Here is a 20,200-nt window from a genome sequence, read left to right on the forward strand (position 1 = left end):
ATCCAAAGCATGATCTTTTCGTTAGTCAAATTACGCTTTGCGACGCTGCCGACAGGCTCACCGGGCGCAGACCAGCTCCCTTTTCGACCTATATTGTTTGTGTAAACTTGTCTAACTTTGAAAGAAAAAAAAAAAAAAAACTATGTATATAACACGCAAAGATATTACAGAACATATACCACGTTTATCGGAGTGTCGCATTTGACTTTACAATTAAGCTCCGAAATTTCCTTGCTGTAGATTGGATGATTACCAATATACTTACAATCCTACTAGTAACCAGGGCCACTATTAGGGATTTTTGCTACTCAGTACATTATCTGTGGCTCCTACCACACGCCACCAGTGGCCGAGTGGTTAAAACTACTGAATACTGGAAGTTCGAACTGGTTTGGGTTCGATGCCAGACGAATCAGCTGGTTGCATTGTTTGTTTTCACCGTGTGTAACATGAATACAAGCCAGTTCCCTTCAGCAATTAGGCCCTCCCGCGGTAGAGGAATTAAATCGCTGAACACTGGTAGTTTCGACCTGGATTCGAATAAAGGCTAACGGGCCGGCTGCATGGACGTTTTCATAATTTTCTGTATGTGTAACGTGTATGGGTTGTCAATTTCTCTAAGAAAGTTCAACATGAAGGCATCCTACTGTGCTTTGCCATAATAACCTAATCTAAGCCTTCAGAAAATGACTCCACGAAGGCCTGCCATCTTAAGAAGGTAACCCTCGTGGCTTTGCTACATTCAAAGAGCCTAACGCAGTTCTAGCAAGCGAGCCGCCGAACACTGGTAGTTCATCCGGAGTTCAAGCCTCGATAACGAGTTAGATGCATGACCGATTTTGGTGTTTTCCAAATTCACCTGCTTTGGCGTAATCAAACTCTATAATTCTAAACAAACTGACGTTCGGTTCGGCTCCAACGGCTCTAGCACCACGTTCCAAATTATAACTACAGTTCAACAAATAAATGTCTGGCGTATACATTCGAATAACCTAAGTAAAAAAAAAAAAGGGGGGGGGCTTTTTAATTTCTTCCACAACCAAGCATGCATGCATGCACATAAAGCGAATAAAGAAAAACTTATGGAGTGCAATAGGGTTCTAATCCATAACATATTTAGTTAGTGATCGCCATCATTGGGAGCTATAAATATGCTATATTGACGGGAAGGAGAAAATTTTACTTCCTGAGTGAGCTAATTCAGAACTAGTCATTATTTCATCTGTCATCTTAAATTTAGGATGTCAAATTACGTGACTAACAAAAACCTAATATTTATATGAAGCTTGATAAAAATCAAAGTTTTGAAGACGGTATATGTGATCATGTTCGGTTGATTACCATTATGATCAGCAAATAACAACAGCAATTTACTGATGTCTTTCTTATCTTTATATTCAGATGTAGTTTTCAGGGCAACTAGAGAAAATTTATTAATTACTTTTATTATTTTTGATACTTTATACGTACGAAGATACATACTTGTAGGAAGAGAGATATAAATATCATATTCGAACAAATAAAAACAAATCGTGACTTGAAGACCCTAGAGATACGGCTTCTGATTGCTTTTCAAATTTTTACCATATTAGTAACGATATAATCTTTCAAAGATTATTGTTTACCGATTTTAGGTAACAACTAGAAAACATTTTTTCGAACTTATCCTCAAACAAGTTTGCTATTGGTAATGAATACTGCTGTATCATGAATCAGGTACGGCGCTATGCATTTTGCTGACTTTGTACGCAATAAATTCTGTTGTCAAGTGCCCTTCCCACAAAATTCTAAAATTTTATTGCTTGATGCTTCGCTGAATTTTACAATTTTGCTGTACGTAAATTCTGCCGTACCGGCAGTGATCATGATTTCAAATTCCCCCTCCCCGAGATTTACTGTGTTATCTGAAAAACAGCTCACAAGTTGCTAAAAATAGCTATAAAACTGGTTCCACAGCTTTTAGCAACGGCCTCCCGTTGTGCGTTTGGAAACTCAGCTTTTGAAAGAAAAGGAAGGGGAATAATTTCTCTCTGACTACAGTATAGATGAGGTCCGTGACTTTGTTTGAGCTACTGCAGAATGTTCTGAAGTACACTTTTTTCTGTTTCGGCAACATTCATCTTGAGAATTCAACACTTGTTCATTAGCCCTTAGTAATTGACAGAAATGCTTTTAGAAAGTAGTGGGTTCATTGATACCAACAAAATGGTTGGTATCAATAAACTGGGGATACGTTAGTTTCAGTTGTTGGGTTCAAATGAACCTTTCAAATACTAAAAAAGTCCTTTTGCATAATCGAATCCTTTTGCATAAAGAATTTCATCTGAGAATAATTTTTCTACTTAAAAATGAGTTTTGCAGTACTTTTTAAATACTACTTGTATTTTTATTTTCGAAAATTTTCATAAATATTGTAATTAATTATTTCCAATTTTAATAACTTGCAGAAAAAACACAATTTTCAAGAAATTTTTTTATTATGGTTATTCAAACTTATACTAATATACAGCATCTTTTATATTCCTTATACATTTGACACTGCATGCTTCAACCTGCATGTAAGTTTCTCTTCCTTAGTAACTCCTGACCCAGAGACGTCTCAATGAAAGCCAAATCATGCACAAAATTTGCACCTGAAAAGAAAAAAAAAAGAAAATGATAAAATATTTTTAACACCATATTCTCGACCCCCCCCCAAAAAAAAGAAATTGCAAGAAATACAAATTTCTAACAGAAAAATGCATTTTCAAGCAGCTGAAATTGTTTCACAAATTAATAATGCAGATAGCAAATGTAACATATGGCACTATTGCCACTCAGTGCAATCTCTGCATATCCTAAATTCTGCTGGCTGATGTCTTCGTAAGTTCTGAACATTTTTTTGCCTCTAAATTTTGCTGCTCAGTGCCCTCTGCTAAATTATAAAATTTTGACTACCACTGGTTGCACAGGCCCTGATCAAAGCAAAGAGGCAAGATGCTACCTGCTATTGATAAACTGCCTTATAAATACCACAAATCTAAATAAATATCAGTTTTATTTCCAAAACAGAATTATCTCACAGCTAAAGCATTGCCTTTGCAGAAAATCTTCTAAATGGAAATAGAATTGCATCCACATTACATGTGCAGAATCCCAATAATTCATTATAAACAGTTCCAAACCATAGAACTCACAACAGTATTCTTCTTGGAAGTCTTCCTAAGGAAATGGTAGTATATTCAGGGAACATGTGGGCAAAATCATGACAGTATATCACAAGCCTAATTCTTGACCATACATACTAGAAAGATCACAGAAATTCCTCACAGGAAGCTAGATTCATATAACAAAATTTCATGCAACATATGGCATATGGGAAAAAGCAAGGACATTATAATCACTAGCATAGTTTATACCCAAATGAGTTGCAGATGGTGCACTATGTGCTCACAGCTGATTATCACTAATGCAGATATATATTTACTAATATTTAGAAGATGATGAAGTATAGCAAAATATACAAAACATTAGTCCTTAAATCCAACACATTTTCTGATTTTCATACCATCTAGAATAATAGATTTGACGTTAGGTATAATATCAGAATTTTGGGTACATGAAATGTGAAATGGTTTTTTATTTTTAGTCACTGTTTCTAGTAATTTGTTCGAAAGTAACAAATAAGCTGGTTTCAGTCTGTCAATGAAATGTTAACTTGTCTGTCCTTAATTAAGACTCGAAAATATTTATCATATTTTTTCACCACAAAAAAATGGTCCTTCAATAAGCAAATTCAAGTGCCTTTTTCACACGATCAGTTCTCACAAACACATGAGAACATGATCTCAAGTCTTTATGCATAAATATTTTATGTTTGTTAGCAGTTGATAAACTGGTGCTGATCCATAAAAGACAGTAAATTTGTTACAAATGGTTCAGATTTAGTTTTAGTGGTAGGTAGTCGAAAAACTCACATGGTAACCTTATTTGCATAAAATATACCATTTGAGCTACAGATTGATTAGTATCAGGACATATTGCAACTCTGAATCCTAGAAGGATTTCTGTCCATCTGATGTTGCTGTGAGCCTTTATTGCATTTTTTTAAGTTCTGAGAAACTGCTCAATTTTCCCACTGCAATGTGGGTGGTATGGAGTGGAACGTAAAACTTTAGCACCACATACTTTTGCAAGGCTCTTGAAAGGCTGCGACTCAAACTGTCTTCCTTGATCTGAGATTATGGAACTAGGCACAACAAATCTGCTAATCCAATGATTGTAAAATGCTTTGACAACCATTTCTCTTGTGATATCTGGTAAAGGAACTACTTCTCCCTAACAGGAAAAATGGTCAATAAATGTCAGATAATACGTCCTACCAGCAGATGGTGGTAATGGCCCAATCAGGTCAACTTGCACAATACTTAATCTAGCATGAGGTGCTTGGAACTCGGCTATTTTAGATTTTGTATGCCTGTTGACTTTGCTCCTTTGACAATTAACAGGACTTTAAGTCTATTCGTGAATTTCTTTCTTTATATTTGGAAAGATAAATTTTTCAGTCATCTCGTTGACAGTTGTCCTGATACCAGAGGAGCAAAATTATGAATTTGATGAAACATTTGTTGTCTAAATTGCTTTGAAATAAAAGGCCTGATACTGGTTGTTGAGCTGTCACATCTTAAATGTTTTCCAAAATGCTAATGTAGATGATTTAAATTTCAGTGAAGCACTACCTGTCATTAAATGTTGCAATTCTTCATTATATTCTTGAGCATCTGCTACTGCTTCATAGCCAGTAACTGAGACTACTTCAACTGCAACTAAATTTTCTTTGGCATCAATATGCTGAATATCAGTTGAAAATTCCGATATATACTGAAGTTGGTGTTGTTGTCTGGGTTATGCCTTCCCATTCTTTTGCTTCTATGCATATGACAGTGGCTTGTGATCAGTAAGTATGATGAATTTGCGTCCTTCCGATACATGTTTAAAATGCTTGACAGAAAGATATATTCCTAAGAATTCTCTGTCATAGGTACTATAAACCTTCTGTGCATTATTTAATGTTTTAGAGTAGAACACAATAGGTTTTCAGTCTTGTTCTTGTTCTTCCAATTGCTGCAATACTGATCCTATAGGAAAGTCTGATGTATCTGCACACAAAGGGTAATCCATTGGGAAACACAAAAGGGCACCATTGACTAAATCAGATTTGCACTTCTCAAACTGGTGAATTCCTTCATCTGTGCAGGCCTACCAGCGGCAGAGCGGTAAAATCGCTGAACACTGGTAGTTCGGTCCGAGGTTCGAATCCCACGAACGTACTGGCTGCATGGGCGTTTTCGTGGTTTTCCCCATGTGTAACGTGTATATGAGCCAGTTTCCCTTAGAAAGTCCTCCACGAAGGCATCCCTTCTCTTAGGCAGATAGCCCTAGTGTGCTTTGCCATAATTAAATACACTAAACACCTTCATCTGTGCATGGAACTTTACAATGATCTTTTTTTATCACCCTTTAACATTTCGTGTATGACTCCTTGAGTTTCTGCAGCATTTTTCAAAAAGCATCAATAAAATTTTATCATGCCCATAAATGAACAAAGCTCATGTATTGTCGGTAATTTACATTGCAGATTACTTCAACCTTTTCTGGCAGCGAACAGGAACCTTCTGTAGTTATGAGGTAACCCATAACTTATGTTTAATATGTAATACATAATGTAATATCCCACCACATTACCCATTTCCAATCCTCAGATGTCCAGTGTCTTTTCTCGACACCACTGAAAATGAAGTCTTGCATGTCGGCAGAACTGAGTGATTTTCTTACAGGCACCAAAACTATGCATTCCTATCCCTCTGCAATTCGCTGCGCATAGTTCTAGCTGAAATTTGTTGGGAAGAGCCTTGGTTGACGATTTGTGATAGTTGAATCCGTGTTCTGCCGTACAATTCATCGGAGATACCGCCGATCACTGTCTTTGAAAACTATGCTCGAACTGCAGTTACATTTTTTAGAGAAGGATTCGAAATCGATGCCCCCACTAAATGTGCACCAACAATAAGCCCCTTTTTCAAATGGTGAACGATCTGCCGCCTTTTTTCCCCATTTTACTTCATTCATCATGAAAAGCACTCTTACACCTTACTTATACTGGCATTTTAACCAAGTATAATCCACATCATAGAAAAAATTTGGATATTTCATCCCTAGCATGCATTCAGATGAAAATCTGAAAGGTTTCTTATTGATTGGCCAGTGTGTGTATTATTATATTATGCAACATGAGGCAGCATTAACATGTGGAGCTGGGAAGGCTTCTAATGATCACCTTTCTCTCTTGTGAGAGCAGGATGCACTGAAATTTGATGTCCTTATTTTTTAGAATGGTTATGAGTTTTATAGACAAGTGGATCATCCACGTTCAAGATATAAGCAATCATCTTTCCACAATACTCAATTTTGTATGTCTTCTTCTCAAATATCATTGTATGGATGTCCTTCCAGCTGAATCAGGAGCAGTGACTTTGTGGAGGTTTTCCTTGGAGAAATGGACTTATATTGGAGTTACACATGATTCAAACCAAAATACTTCTTTACCGCAAGTATTTAAGTTCAGAGGTGTAACATGTTGCGCAGAAAATATTCTCAACAAGTTATCAGCTATGGATCAAAGCACACAAGAATACTTAGAAACAGAAGTGCATGAGGAAACATTCAGAAAAGAGATGACTTTAATTTTTTCTAATGTTAGTGCAGCACAGGTGATGCTATTTTAAAAAATTATTTATTGAATTATGACAGAGGTCATCAAACTTATTTTCTTTTTCACAGAAACTGTGACTTTATGGAAGTCTTCTTTGCATAAATGTAGTTTTACCAAAGTTACTGATGATTAAAACCAAAATATATGATTGCACGCATTATTTACACTGCAAAATATAACATGTGGTGCAGAAAATGTTCACAACAAGTTAGCAGCTATAAATGAAAGCACACAGGAATATTTAGAATGAGAAGTGGATGATGAAACATTCAGAAAAGAGATGCAATGGCAGTGCAGCACAGGAGATTCTAGCTTCAAGTATTGATTACAGAATTATGGCAGAATTGATCAGACATATCTATTACTGAAAGCAGAGACTTTTTGAACATATTTTTTTTAGAGAAATGGGGTAATATTCTAATTAGGTATGGATTTAATCATAATGCTTTGTTGCAGGCATAGTTTTTATTCAGACGTAGAAAATGTTACGGTGTGCTGGCTTGGCTTGTTACTGATTACAAATCAAAAATAATTTTTGGTTTCCTGATTCTTTTCTCTCCTGCATTCTTTCTAGAAGATGAAATAATTTTATCTGCTTCTGAAATTTCAATTTCTCTTTTTTCTTGTGTTTGTTTTACAGAAGCAGTGGCCTGTTTTTGTTTCTCATTCTGTGCTCTAGCATCAACAATATACTTCGGTTCTCTAAGAGACATTTTTCTTGGTGCTCTTGGATCAACAAGCTCAGGAAGAATACAATTCACGTAAAATTTTTCGAGTTTTGGAACTAAACTGATCCAGAAAGTTTTGTCTTCGGGTATTCTTAATGTGATTGCATCTTCTCTGCACCATATATATAAATCACACCAATTCCTCTCTGTTATGGCTAACTGCCCTTGAATTTGAAAATAATATTTGTGGCTTTTCGGTAAATAAAGATTATTATCAGCATCCATCCGAAGACCAACAGAATTAGGCTTGCTGAAAAAGTCTGACAAGTCTGCTGAGAATCTGGCTGTATAAGGACATTTTATTTCAAGTAATCCATCTTCGTCTATCAATCCATCTGGCGAAGTACAAAGAAAGGGATATTTAGGATCAATAAAAAGGCCACAACGTCTGATGTTTTTTCCCATGTGCTTTTCCTTGTATTGATTTAAGGCTACTGCTTCGTTAGCCAAGCCATACTTTAATGCTTTAGTTGAAACGTTATCATTATATATGATACGTTTCACTAAAGCAGCACTGAGTGTTGTTGGACGCCTATCAGCAACATCTTTGAAAAAGGATGATGATATTCTTCTTGATCTTTCATGACGCCATCTTTCAGATGATGACTGTCCACGTGTTACGGCCTCAAGAGAATCTTTTTTTGGAACTTCAATTGATATAAAAAAATTTTTAGCTGCCAATTCATATGCTTCATCTGATAGGTCTGGTTTCTCAGGAAAATCACCATAAGAAATATCCCCACCTTGCTGAATATGTCCTGCTTTCCTCATATTTCTCTTTTTCTTCTCAGTGTCAAAAAGTCTACGTCTCTCAAGACGTTTTACATGGCGCTTATTTCTGGAAGCTAAGAATTTCAAAGTTGGAGTCCTGGGGCTACTTCCTGTTACAGCTTTTTGTGCATTTTTTTGCCACTGCTGTGCTGGATTTTGATAGGCCATGACAGCAATACTCGCACACCTGTTCATGCCACCAGCTTTGGAAAAATCAACTCTTTTTCCACCAGATGTTTTACACAGTTGACTCATGAAGCTTTCAGCAGGATTATTTGTGGCATTCCAAATAAGAGTACTGCTACACGATATCAGTACTCTTCCCACTTCTGCTTCAATAGCTTGCAACATACCCGAGGAAAAAATTTCATTGTATGTGCTGTCCAACTCTGCACCTTTCTTTGCACAAAAAGCACTACAAGCATCATGCTTGCCAAATATATGATGTGGCCCATTTCTCAAGTCAGATACTAATGCATCAATAGCTTCTTGTGTGTGCTGATAATGGCTAGGTAAAGCATGAGCTTTTATAGCTACTCTAGCACCTCTGACTAACAGTGGCATTTTAATTTTCAGCAATTTACGGGCAGCAATTCCTTTAGCCCCGGGGAAGCGCGCAGTATTTTGCTGAAGTTTCTCAAGAGCTCTGCGATATCTTCGAACAGCATGGTTAGCACATTCTACTTTGATCACCCGTCCTCCATATGAAACGCTTTCTTTCACTTTGGCCATTGTGTTAGCATCTCCATCTCCAACAAGTCGAGTACAACGTATTTTGTGAACACACTGGAGATAATTCAGACCTTCCACAATGGCACTGCTTTCCATACCTGTAGAAGGCCCATTCCAATTTCGCCAACAAAGGTGCACTTTATTTGGCATCTTGCCATCTTCAATAGCACTGCATATAAGGCACACTTTGTTGCGAATTCCAACAAACAAAATTTTCTGGGTGACCATGCCTATAATAACAGATATGCCACTTGAAGCATTGTAACCATGCCCATAGCTTCTTTTACACCAACCTCCATCAACAATGACAGTTATACAGTGATAACCATCATTATCAATGCGAAGTTCTGCCTGCCTTTTCTCCTCTTCTATAGCAGCACACATAGTTTCCTGTGCACATCCCTGTATTATTTTGCCAGTAGTTCGCTCACAAGAAGCAAAGGTTGAGTTGCTCATATACGGAATTTCCATGATGCTAAACTTTTCCTCCTCTTGTGAAAATCCACTGCCAGTAGATAACGCACCTAATACTGCAAGCTGATTTAGGCTGCTTTTCTCCATATCAGAACAAATTGTTGCCATTTCCCCACATAAAATTTTATCACATACATAGTTATATGTAGTGACAAGACCACGTCGAATCACTTTGTTAAAAATAAATGATCCTCCAAATTTACAATTTAGGGAATGTTGCTCTAATGTCCTAGCCTGCACTATTACAAAAGACATATTGCAAATTGTTCTGCCAGATGGTAATGGATTTGCCTTTTGTCGATCTTCCCTTTCGATAATTAAAGGTGAATCAGGACACAGAAATTCATCATTAAGGTTCTCCTGAAGAGGCTCAGACTCCAAGCTAATATATATATATATACAATATATATACATATATATAATTAATATATATAAATATTACAAATTAGGTTTAAATTTGGCTTATTTGATGACAGCAAAGCACTTGATCTTCCTAAGAGGAGGAATGTTTTCATGGAGGACTTTCTAAGGGAAATGGCTCATATACACGGGGAAAACCATGAAAACGCCCATGCAGGCAGCCCATTCGCAATTAGGTTTAGGAAATTTAGGCAACAGATAGCAAATAAATTAACAATAATAATACACTGGATTACCAGTATATTACTACAAGAAGATGAGTCATCTTCACAACTGCTGCTTCCATGCTCGCAGTGTCATTTGCTCGTGCAATATTAGTCACTACTTTGTGTGCCGGAGGTTTCACATGAAGGGCCTCTACACCTGAGTATAAAATGTTCGTGTTCCAGTAAACACTGAATTCAGAGGGGCAAGAATAACTCTTTCATGGTGGATAACTCAGTTACCAAATGGCTTTCTAAGGCTCTATTCAAGCCGTTGTATAAATGTCATAATTCCCAACTAACAACGCTTTGTAGTCAGACCTTGCTATGTCACAAAAACTAGTTTGGGCATTAAGCTTGAAGTTTTCAACTTTGTGCCGACTTGATATAAGAGTCGGCCAATCAGAGCATATACATAAAACCTATTGAGAGAGAAAGCTGTAGACACATACATGCATGCACAAATTTAGCTTCTCTAATTGGCTATGGCTTAGACCCTCTCTCGCAGGTGAGAATGGAACTCCCACATTTTGTGCCTAATGATTATGCGTCTATGACATTTATACCATCATGTGAACGGAGCCTTAGGATTGCATACTAAGAAGATGCACCGTCTTGTGGGGATAAGCAATTTATACTCCTAAGCCTAAAAAAAAAAAACTTGGAAAAAAAAGATCACGACTTAAATTTGTTGTCTAATTGCTCTAATTTGAGGCACATTATGAGAGGAAAGCAAAGGTAGTAATCAGAATTATTTAAAAAATTTTATCCTTATATTTTTCTTAAAAATTCTGTAAAATAATAAAATTTGTGGTTTTCCTCAAATAAATATATATGGAAAAAATAACAGCCACATAATCACAGATTTCATTTTGTTATATTTTATTAACAAAATTTAAATTATTAAAATCTCTTTCATGAAGGGAACATAAAACATCATGAAAACAATGAAAAAGAAGCAATATTTAAAAAAGATAGTAGGCTTATTGATGAGGCTCCCATCAAAAGAATCAAACCCCAAAATATTTTCATTTCCTTCAGTGTCCCGACTGAAAATTTCACTGATTTCAATGAATATATTTTTAAAAAAATCTTTTATTTTCAAGTTCTTTCATGCAAAACGTCCAAATTTGGTACAAATCAAATTCATCCCCCTCTTTTTGATAGCTACAATATTATATTTAACAGTTTTAATAGCTATCAGTATGTAAACAACATAATGTAACACCATAAAAGAAAAACATAAATGATGACATTTTAATTTTGGCATAGAGAAATACATATTTACCCCAAAAGAGAGCTTGTATTTCTACCTTCTACGTCAGAGTCAATAACTGAAATGTCCAGATCAGAACTGAGAAGAAAAGAACCATAATTAGTTTAATTAAGATACAATAACACACCGACCAAGTATTAATTTGAGAGTCAAGCAACAAAAATCAGCATCATATTTTGAAATATTCACTATTTGAAAATATAACGCTGATTTTGGTTGCTTGACTTCTAAATTAATACATAATTAGTTAACCATAATTAAGTAACTGTAATATCATGCACAGCTAATATCTATTTTAAAAATAAACCAACTTACCTCAGGAAAGCCTGGTTTGTCTTAGGAACATTAGCTGTAACTTCTGGCGTAGAAAAGTCAAATTTTTCACTTCCGGACCTAAGAATGAAAGAAATAAACTGCTATAACATAATTAAAAAAAAAAAAAAAAAAAAAAAAACATGAATAAATAAATAACACATAACAAATTTAAGCATTAAGCTATGTATGACTACCACCCATCTCAGACAGTGCGACAGATATTGCTGTATACTGTTTCGCCATACCCTGTGTAGCTATTATATCATGCTGTATAACCACAGTTTAGAAAAATTACAAAATGTGTTATTTATATCTATCTAAAATGGTACATTACTACATGATTTGTAAGAATAAATTAGAGGGCTCTGCGAATGAAATTCCTTCCAATTAAAAAATGTAGGAATAAAGAAAATGCAGGAATTGCAAATGCAGAAATGAAAAAGGGGATTATATTTTTTGTACAGAATCCAGATGACATATTTTTCAACATTTTAGAAATTTCAATATTAATTTTAGGGGCATAAAATATTAGGCCCCTAAAAGCAGAATATAGTTTTTAAATGTTCAGATAATCTTCCTATGAGAAGAATTCCTTTGAGAAGTACACATCTGAACCACAATTAAAAAACATGTACAAGAACAGAGCTGAGGACTTCTGTTTGCAGAAAGTCTGTCACATAACATATGAAAAGTTTCTTATTGGTAGATTTTTGATCAGACGGATATTTTAATGTTATACAGAGAAAGCATTCACTCCCTTTATACTGGAGATAATTCAATTTGGACAATGGCAAAAAGGCTAAGCAAGCCTGAGCGTATTGGTCCCATTCTTGGCACTAGTTTGGTTTACGCTCAAAATACACAGCAGATATTTTCTAATTACCTGCATCCCAATATCAATTCAATTCAGCTTTTGGTGGAATTTAACATTTGTGACATATTTTTCAAAAACTACACTTCACAACATGCATACATGACAAATACACAGAACCATAAATAAACAAGCAATAATATATATTTATATATAAATTTTACTAAATGATCATAAAATGTTCCAACGCTAAAAGAAAGTTTTAACATCCAAGTAAATGACATAATAAAAAAAAGCAAGTTGAACAGCGAGCACATGAATAAATGTGCATACACCTGTTAAAATATACCATAGGTAACTGACAAAGCATTTCGTAGCAAACATATGACTAAAATTTCCAATAATACATGTAATGATGGTGAATTCAATTTAGATCGCAAGAACATGCTCATACTTTTGAAAAGATTCAATTATTTCAGCAATTCCTTGTGAATTGGAATTTACCCTTTCAATATTTCCCAACAATTTAGTGTGAATGGAGGAATAAATTATTATAACAGAATTGAACAATTATTAGCATCCCCTCATACACACACATACAAAAAAAAAAAAAAAAAAAAAAAAAAAAAACTTACTTTGTAAAAAAATCATCCGGGCAATGATTCTCCTTTGACACAGATGCAGTTGTATCAATAATTTCTGACCTTCAATAAAAAAAATACGCATATTTTACTTCGGAATTAACTTACTACGAAATCATAAACACGGGGTAGTCGATATAAAGAATAAATTATTTCTCAATTTTCGAAAACATCCGCTTGTTCGGAATCTTCCACATCTCGGGAATTTAATTTCATATTTTTTTCTTGAGCTCGACGTTTACGCTGAATTCTGGATCTTTTATTAAAACCAGGATGTTTTTTCGGTCGTCCTTGATATTTTCGCATATTTTTTGCAAACTGACCACAGTACAAATAAATGTAAACAAAACGAGTGCGGAATAGCAATGCAATAGGGTTGCCGTAAACGTCATTCTGCTGACAGCTGACAATGTTTAGTGAAAACTGTGTATAAAGGAATATATGAAACGCTTCTAAATATTATTTAGAAAAAAATATGATTTATAACTGATATCAAAATCAATTACTTCGTGAATTTTTGCAGAAATAAGATTACAATGTTAAATTTTAACTCGTAGCGCCATCTATTGATGGCTTTCCAAACTACACATTAAAATTACGTATTTCAAACTAATTTTTTTAAAATATAATATTTAAGTAAATTTCATTTCAAACCTGATTCTAACATTGTGATTCGAAAACTGACCTATTGCTTTATATTTCTGCCAAATTGCACGCAACATAGTTTCTTAATTAGCGATTCTGCGTGTAAAAAAATTTTTAGTATTGTAATGCTGCTGTAGTAGACCACCTTAACTGTATGTGGTACGCCAGCAGTGGAGTAGCGAGCATAACTGGCGCCCGGGGCAAAATACCTTTTTGGCGCCCCCCCTTTCCCGAAAAAAAAACACAGTGATATGATGAAAATCGTGTTTGGAGACCATTTGGCGACCCTCTGCGAGCGGCGCCCGGGGCATCATACACCCCCTTGCCCCCCCTCGCTACGCCACTCTGTACGCCAGATTTCAAATGAAAAAAAGAAGTAAAAAAAAAGCTTGAAACATTAGCAGGTAAATGATTAACATCATTTTTTATTTATACATCTATGAAATATAAAATTCCATTAATTTCCTTTCATAATAAAAACGTCATCTTATGTTACATCAATAGATTAGAAAAAATGATAGCACGATTGTTTATAAAAACGTCATCTTATGTTACTTCAATAGATTAGAAAAAATGATAGCACGATTGTTTATAGCTACAGTCGCTGAAGGAAGTGAAAACAGAAATTCCTGTCTGAAGGATACAAACACTCAACACCTTACAACTAACTGTCACTGCTAATATTGATTTGCCTTTGATAGCATTTACATGGAAATTTCTTGTCAATATCAATCAAATATTTCATCATTCATACTAACTGAGAATTATTCATTTTCTTTTAAATATTTGTAAAGTTTAGATTAGAGATATTTTCAGCTAGTGCCCTGAATGAGATTTAATTCTGAAAGTTTCTTTTTAAAATTCTTTGATATCGCGGGAACCTAGAAGTCTGTTGATTTTATTAGCCAATAGAAAGATCTGAAAATAACTGTCCAGTGACGCAATAGTTTGATCACGCTTTGAGGGAATGTTATTGTCATGGCCGTTAAGGTTAATTTGTGATTTCACGGCTCTGCAGAATATTTACTAATAGGAGTATTGTAAGCTGTCCTGTGCATGTTTTATTTACCACCGGTATCTTTTGTATGTACCTTTTGTTATAAAAATTCAAATCTACGATTTATGTCTTTAAATGCTACTTATGATGTTTCCTTATTATTTTACATGTTGTGATGATAGTGAAATTTATGCTCGGTATTAATTGTCTTTAAAATATTTGTAGGTTAGTATTCGAAGATGATTACATTACGCGCTGGAACCTATCTGTCTCCAAGCATTCCTGTAGAATATTATGAAATGATTCTTCAGTATCTGGAGTCCAAATTAGGTATTCATACAACATTGTTATATGAATCTAGATGGGAAGGGCCGAGAGGAGAAAGAGAAGATCCATTCATGTCTGGTTATTTAGATCTCGGTAATTCTATGTTAATGGTATATTGATGCTATATATATATATTAAATCGTAAAAGTGTTCTTTAAATGTGATTATTGAAGTAGTTTTATTTTCATACATTTTAGCCTGGATGAGTTCTACAATATTTTTGAGAATGAAGAAAAATTCTAGTCCTATTGAATTATTAAATGTTTCATCAGTTCATAAACATGCACGGGGAGAATCGCGGCCAGGATATTATTCAGATGTCATTATGCATAAAGATCTCAGGTAAAAAATATTCACTTAAAAATTTGTAGAAATATTTATTTCAAATTCTTGTATAATATAAGCCCAAACATTTGAGGCAGTATTTTTATTTATTTTTATTGCAAAAATTAATGATTGTTGATGATTTCTAAATAACTTCTATTTCAAAAAGGACCATTAAACATAATGCATAAGAAACAACATTATTAAAGAACATTTACCAACACCAGCACATCTTCAAAAATATAAACATTCTCTATACTCAGGCCAGATGCATTTAATCACTCTGGTAAAAATATATTTACAGGTGCCCCTTTGCCGCTACACAAAGCCAAAATAACAAGTCAAAGAATTGTACAAACTTGGCCTATTTTTAAGAGAATTTCACAAACTTGGTATTGCACACTCCCTTGACTTTGCCCATGTACACATTGATCTATTTTCACTTAAAAAGTCAAAGGAGTAGCCAACAAAAAATATATAATCTCAATAAACTATAGTTTAAATCAAATAACATAAAAAGGAAATTCATCTTAGCACTGTACAAAGGAAATATCCATTTACCTTATTTAGAAATTTTCTTGTCTTCAATCAAACAAAATTCCTAGCATCCAAAAACTTCCTAAAATTGACTTTTTAAAATTATCTGAACTAGAATCTGTATACTGGCATTGCCACATAAATTCACAAAGATAAGAGTTAAAAATATCCTACGTAGTGCCGGTATTCCCCTTACCGTTCGACCATACGCATTTCCTTCCTACAAACAGGACACTTATAATCGGCTGTGGAGTCGGTAGGTAAAATGATTAACTTCAACTCTGATTCTGACGCCTGGAATTTTAAAGACTCCGACTACCTCATATACAGTGACTCCCAAAAGTGTTCGTATATTTATGATTTTCATTGAAATAGGATTCTATACATTAATTAAAAGTAAACTTGGTACTTACGTATTATGGCAACCAGGTTGGCGCGATTTGTAAGTTTGAGTAAAAAAGTATGAATAGAAAGAAAATGTACATTTATTAATTACAGATAATTTTTAATACAGTTTTGTATATTATTTTGTTTTAAAGTATAAAATAGCAATTAAACCCTTTTGGTTTCGAATTTGAATAAGTTGCAGAATTATTTTTTCGGCGGAAATCTTTTGGTCTATTGCTTTTAGCACTGATTGAAAATCGTCTTCGCCATTAACAGCTTGAGCTTGGCGCCATATAAATTCGATAAGGTATGAGTCAAGATGATGACGGGCTGTTCCTCTCTGTTTTTTGTTGCGCCATTTGGCTGAGCCCCACATGCACTCTACATGTTGTGTGTGAACGCCTGTGTTGGGATCCACAAAGTTATATTTGTGATTAACAGTTCCATGCAGAAATCCAGCATTTTTTAACTCACTTGTATTGTATCCTTTCCAGCAATCCGAATAAATGATGCTTCCTTCCTTATTATTTTCGCAAATTTTTTCCATGAGGGTAATGGCGCTTCTGTTAGGTACAGTAACCAAAAAATTCTCTTTCTTTTCTCGGCAAATTCCGCTGAAAACCCATTGCTGTGGTAGTACACGCCCAGTGTTATTTTTTCTTTTTACAAATAAACTTTCGTCTATTTTCACAGTAAGTCCTTCGCCGCCTATTTGCTTTCTTTCTTTTTCATCCATTTCAAGGGCACATATCTCCCGCATGTAATTATTCCAATCTATAACAGTTTTGTCAGCAAACTACTATAACTACGTATAACACGTAGGGTTGTCGTAAGTAGTGTTGCCAAATTTGGCGATTTATGCGAATTTTGGCCTGGTTGCGTTAATACGTAAGTACCGTAAACTTTCTGAATGAGATTTTAATAATAAGACCTGTAATCTATTCATAACAAAAGTACATGAAATATTTTTAAAATATAGCGAAACTTTATTTTTCAAAAATTAATAATAAAAAAATGACAAACATTTTATCTCACAAAAGTCTTCGTACACTTCAAAAAAATCTTGACATATTAGTAAATATCTTCATTTTTCGTTAAATTAATACGTAATAGGATATTCTTTAGCATCCACAACAGCTTTTAAATGTGTGGGAATAGATTTTACTAGTTTTTTGTAATTTCTGTATCAATGTTCATCCATTCTTCCATCATGACTGTTTTGAGTTCGCTTTTCGTTTTGATGTTGTATTTTCGTACTTTAACCTCCAGCTCATTCCAAATGTGTTCTATGGGGTTTAAATCTGGCTACTGAGGTGGTGGTTTCAAAACCTATGAACAATTATAGAGACACTACAGGCGAACGTTGAGAGTCGTATACGACTTAGGATCGTTATCATGATTAAAAATAAATTTGTTTCCAATACCCAAATTTTGGGCTGACAATTTTAAATTGTCTCTTAAAATATTTAAGTAAAGAGAATGATTCATTATGCCATCAATAAATACCAAATTACCTAGTCCTGATGCTCATACCCCCCCCCCACTCAAGAACACTTCCACCGCCATGCTTAATTGTTCCAACTAAGTTCTTAGAATGAAGTTCCTCATTTTTCTTCTCGATACAGTTATTTGACAATCGGAACCAAACATGTTAAATTTGCTTTCATCAGCAAATAGGAAAATAAAGTTTCACTATATTTAAAAAATATTTCATGTAATTTTGTTACGAATTGATTATAGATCTTATTATTAAAATCACATTCAGAAAGTTTACTTTTAATTAATGAATAGAGCCCTATTTCAATGAAAATCATAAGTGTATGAACACTTTTGGGAGCCACTGTATATGTAAAACATATACACATAGGTTGCAGCTTAGTTTTTTTTAATATAGAAGTAATAGATGCTACAGAAAAAAATTGATGGCATAGCAAATTATTTATATTAATCAGCATTTATTATGATATGGAAAAACTGGCATTAGTGATTTCTAACAAACAGTATAGCTTTGGCAAGATCTTCTTTGTTAGAGGACTATAGATTCGATTAGATAAACTTCAGAGTCTTTCCACACTGACATGAGTAGGAAGAAGAGCTGTTACTGTTAGGGCTACTTCTTTTAACTTTTTAGTCTAGATTTTTAGAAGTTCTAAAAGAGGTGTTGTGCTAGAGCACTCATATTTCTCTATTTTTTCAAAGGTCATACAGAAATTTTGTTTGTATTTTTTTTTTTTTTTCTTCATTCTTAATGAAAGTTCATAGATGGCTTTCTTTGCCTTTTTAATTTGTTCATCATCTAACAAAATTTGGTGTTTGGGATCTGCATATATTGAACCTAGCAAGATCTCACTGTCTAGCACAAAAAAGACAAATAGGTTTCTTTTTTCTTCTTTGAAGAAGTTATTCCTTCTGCAATAAACCCTCCATTTCAGAAAGAGCAAACATCACATTCCTCCATTCTTGTCTCCATGTTAATTCTTCAGTTTGTAACTTTTTTGTGGTAGTTGTTTTTGTGGAAGAGTTTGCAATTCTACAGGCTTTCTGTTAGTGAAACATTAGGGTTATCTACATCTTCTAAAAATGTTCTTAATTTTAACAACCTGTATAATGTACGTCCTTATCTCATTGCTTGATCAATAATTGCTCTTTTTCCTGCTAAGAATAGCATCAATTTTGGGAGTTCTTGCTGCTATTGCTGCTTACCTAAATTTACCAGTCAGATTTGTAACTAAATGAAGTAGTTTAATCAATAATGGCTAATATCACATCCATTCTCCTCCCTTATATTTATTAATATATTAATATAATAGAAAATAACTATTTATTAATGTGTATAGTTCATAAATAAAAATAACAACTCAGTTTGTCATTAATTAATTGTCAATTCACTTTAATGTCATTTCAAATTCAAACTGTCCAGCATAAACTGGAGTCAGAGTTGGAGTCGATGTGTTTTTATTGACTCTGACTCCTTTTACCCAAATATCTGCCTAACTCCGATTCCGACTCCACAGCCCTGCTTATAATGGCTACTAAGTAAACCTTCATTTACACACCAGTCAAATAATGCACTTATCCCCTTTTGTTCCAAATTGTACAGAAATTTGAAATTAATTTCACCACATTCAGGCATTTTTACCATCTAAACCACAAAACAAGCAATGGACTTCCTAACCGACACACACCACGAGCTCTTGCAATTCTTTTCCCATCATTCAAATTTCCCGCAATCACACAACCAATTATGTCATAATAGGGCTTCCATAACGTTCAACTACTCAGGTTACCATAACGAAAGAACAATTTCGTGATAAATGAAACAGCTTCGCGATACAAGGGGCACCCTTAAATCATCTCCACCACTCACTTTTTCAGAAAAAAAAAAAAAAAAAAAAACATTTATGATGCCAAATATAAAGAAATGAAATGTATCCCATTTCTTTCATTACCATTTTTTCAAAAAATTCTTTTATACTATTAGCTAAAAATTCATTGGAAATTCTTCTTAGTTTTCTCCTTGTTTGTCTTTTTTTTTTTTTTTTTTTTTTTTTCTCTCCCCAATGATAAGCTTTATTAGAGATTCTGCAGCTTCACTTGTTTTCTCAATTGTAATCACAAAAATGAAGTTACTGTAATCATGTACTGCTGTCAGAAAATAACAGCTTTACTTCTATCTGTTGACTTCTTGATCGGTCCAACTAAATCTATGCATCGCAATTCTAAAGTATCTTCAGATTGTTTGTATTTCACAATTTTATAAGTTCATGTCATTTTTACTAATGTTAAAGATTCACAAGTGTTTTTGAAAATTTTTATGTCCTCTATAAATGACTGATGAGTTTTCATTTCAGTCAGTCTTTA

General features: G+C 34.1%; 2 protein-coding genes across 3 annotated transcripts in view; one reads left to right on the forward strand and one right to left on the reverse strand.

The window, feature by feature from the left end:
- Positions 1 to 3,299: 3,299 nt before the first annotated feature.
- LOC146995411 (uncharacterized) lies at positions 3,300 to 13,935 on the reverse strand. Its single transcript, XM_085823750.1, has 4 exons — positions 13,117 to 13,935; positions 11,671 to 11,748; positions 11,368 to 11,433; positions 3,300 to 9,838 (listed from the first exon to the last, which is right to left on the reverse strand). Exon 4 carries the CDS (start codon positions 9,709 to 9,711, stop codon positions 7,267 to 7,269), a length of 2,445 nt encoding a protein of 814 aa, XP_085679876.1. The 5' UTR covers positions 9,712 to 9,838; positions 11,368 to 11,433; positions 11,671 to 11,748; positions 13,117 to 13,935; the 3' UTR covers positions 3,300 to 7,266.
- Positions 13,936 to 14,406: 471 nt separating this feature from the next.
- The window catches only part of LOC118189723 (uncharacterized), a 60,563-nt gene continuing 54,769 nt past the window's right edge, over positions 14,407 to 20,200 (forward strand). Inside the window, exons 1-3 of one of the 2 annotated variants that reach the window (XM_035360383.2) lie at positions 14,407 to 14,850; positions 14,990 to 15,184; positions 15,289 to 15,433. In XM_035360383.2, the coding sequence (XP_035216274.1) occupies positions 15,004 to 15,184; positions 15,289 to 15,433 (326 nt within the window). In that variant the 5' untranslated portion in view covers positions 14,407 to 14,850; positions 14,990 to 15,003. The remainder of the gene's footprint in view (positions 14,851 to 14,989; positions 15,185 to 15,288; positions 15,434 to 20,200) is intronic. The other variant, XM_035360382.2, reaches the window with a different exon arrangement.

This window comes from Stegodyphus dumicola, chromosome 9 (genome assembly GCF_044657685.1).
Source record: "Stegodyphus dumicola isolate Sdum_Otavi_A_Nest chromosome 9, ASM4465768v1".
NCBI lineage: Eukaryota > Metazoa > Arthropoda > Arachnida > Araneae > Eresidae > Stegodyphus > Stegodyphus dumicola.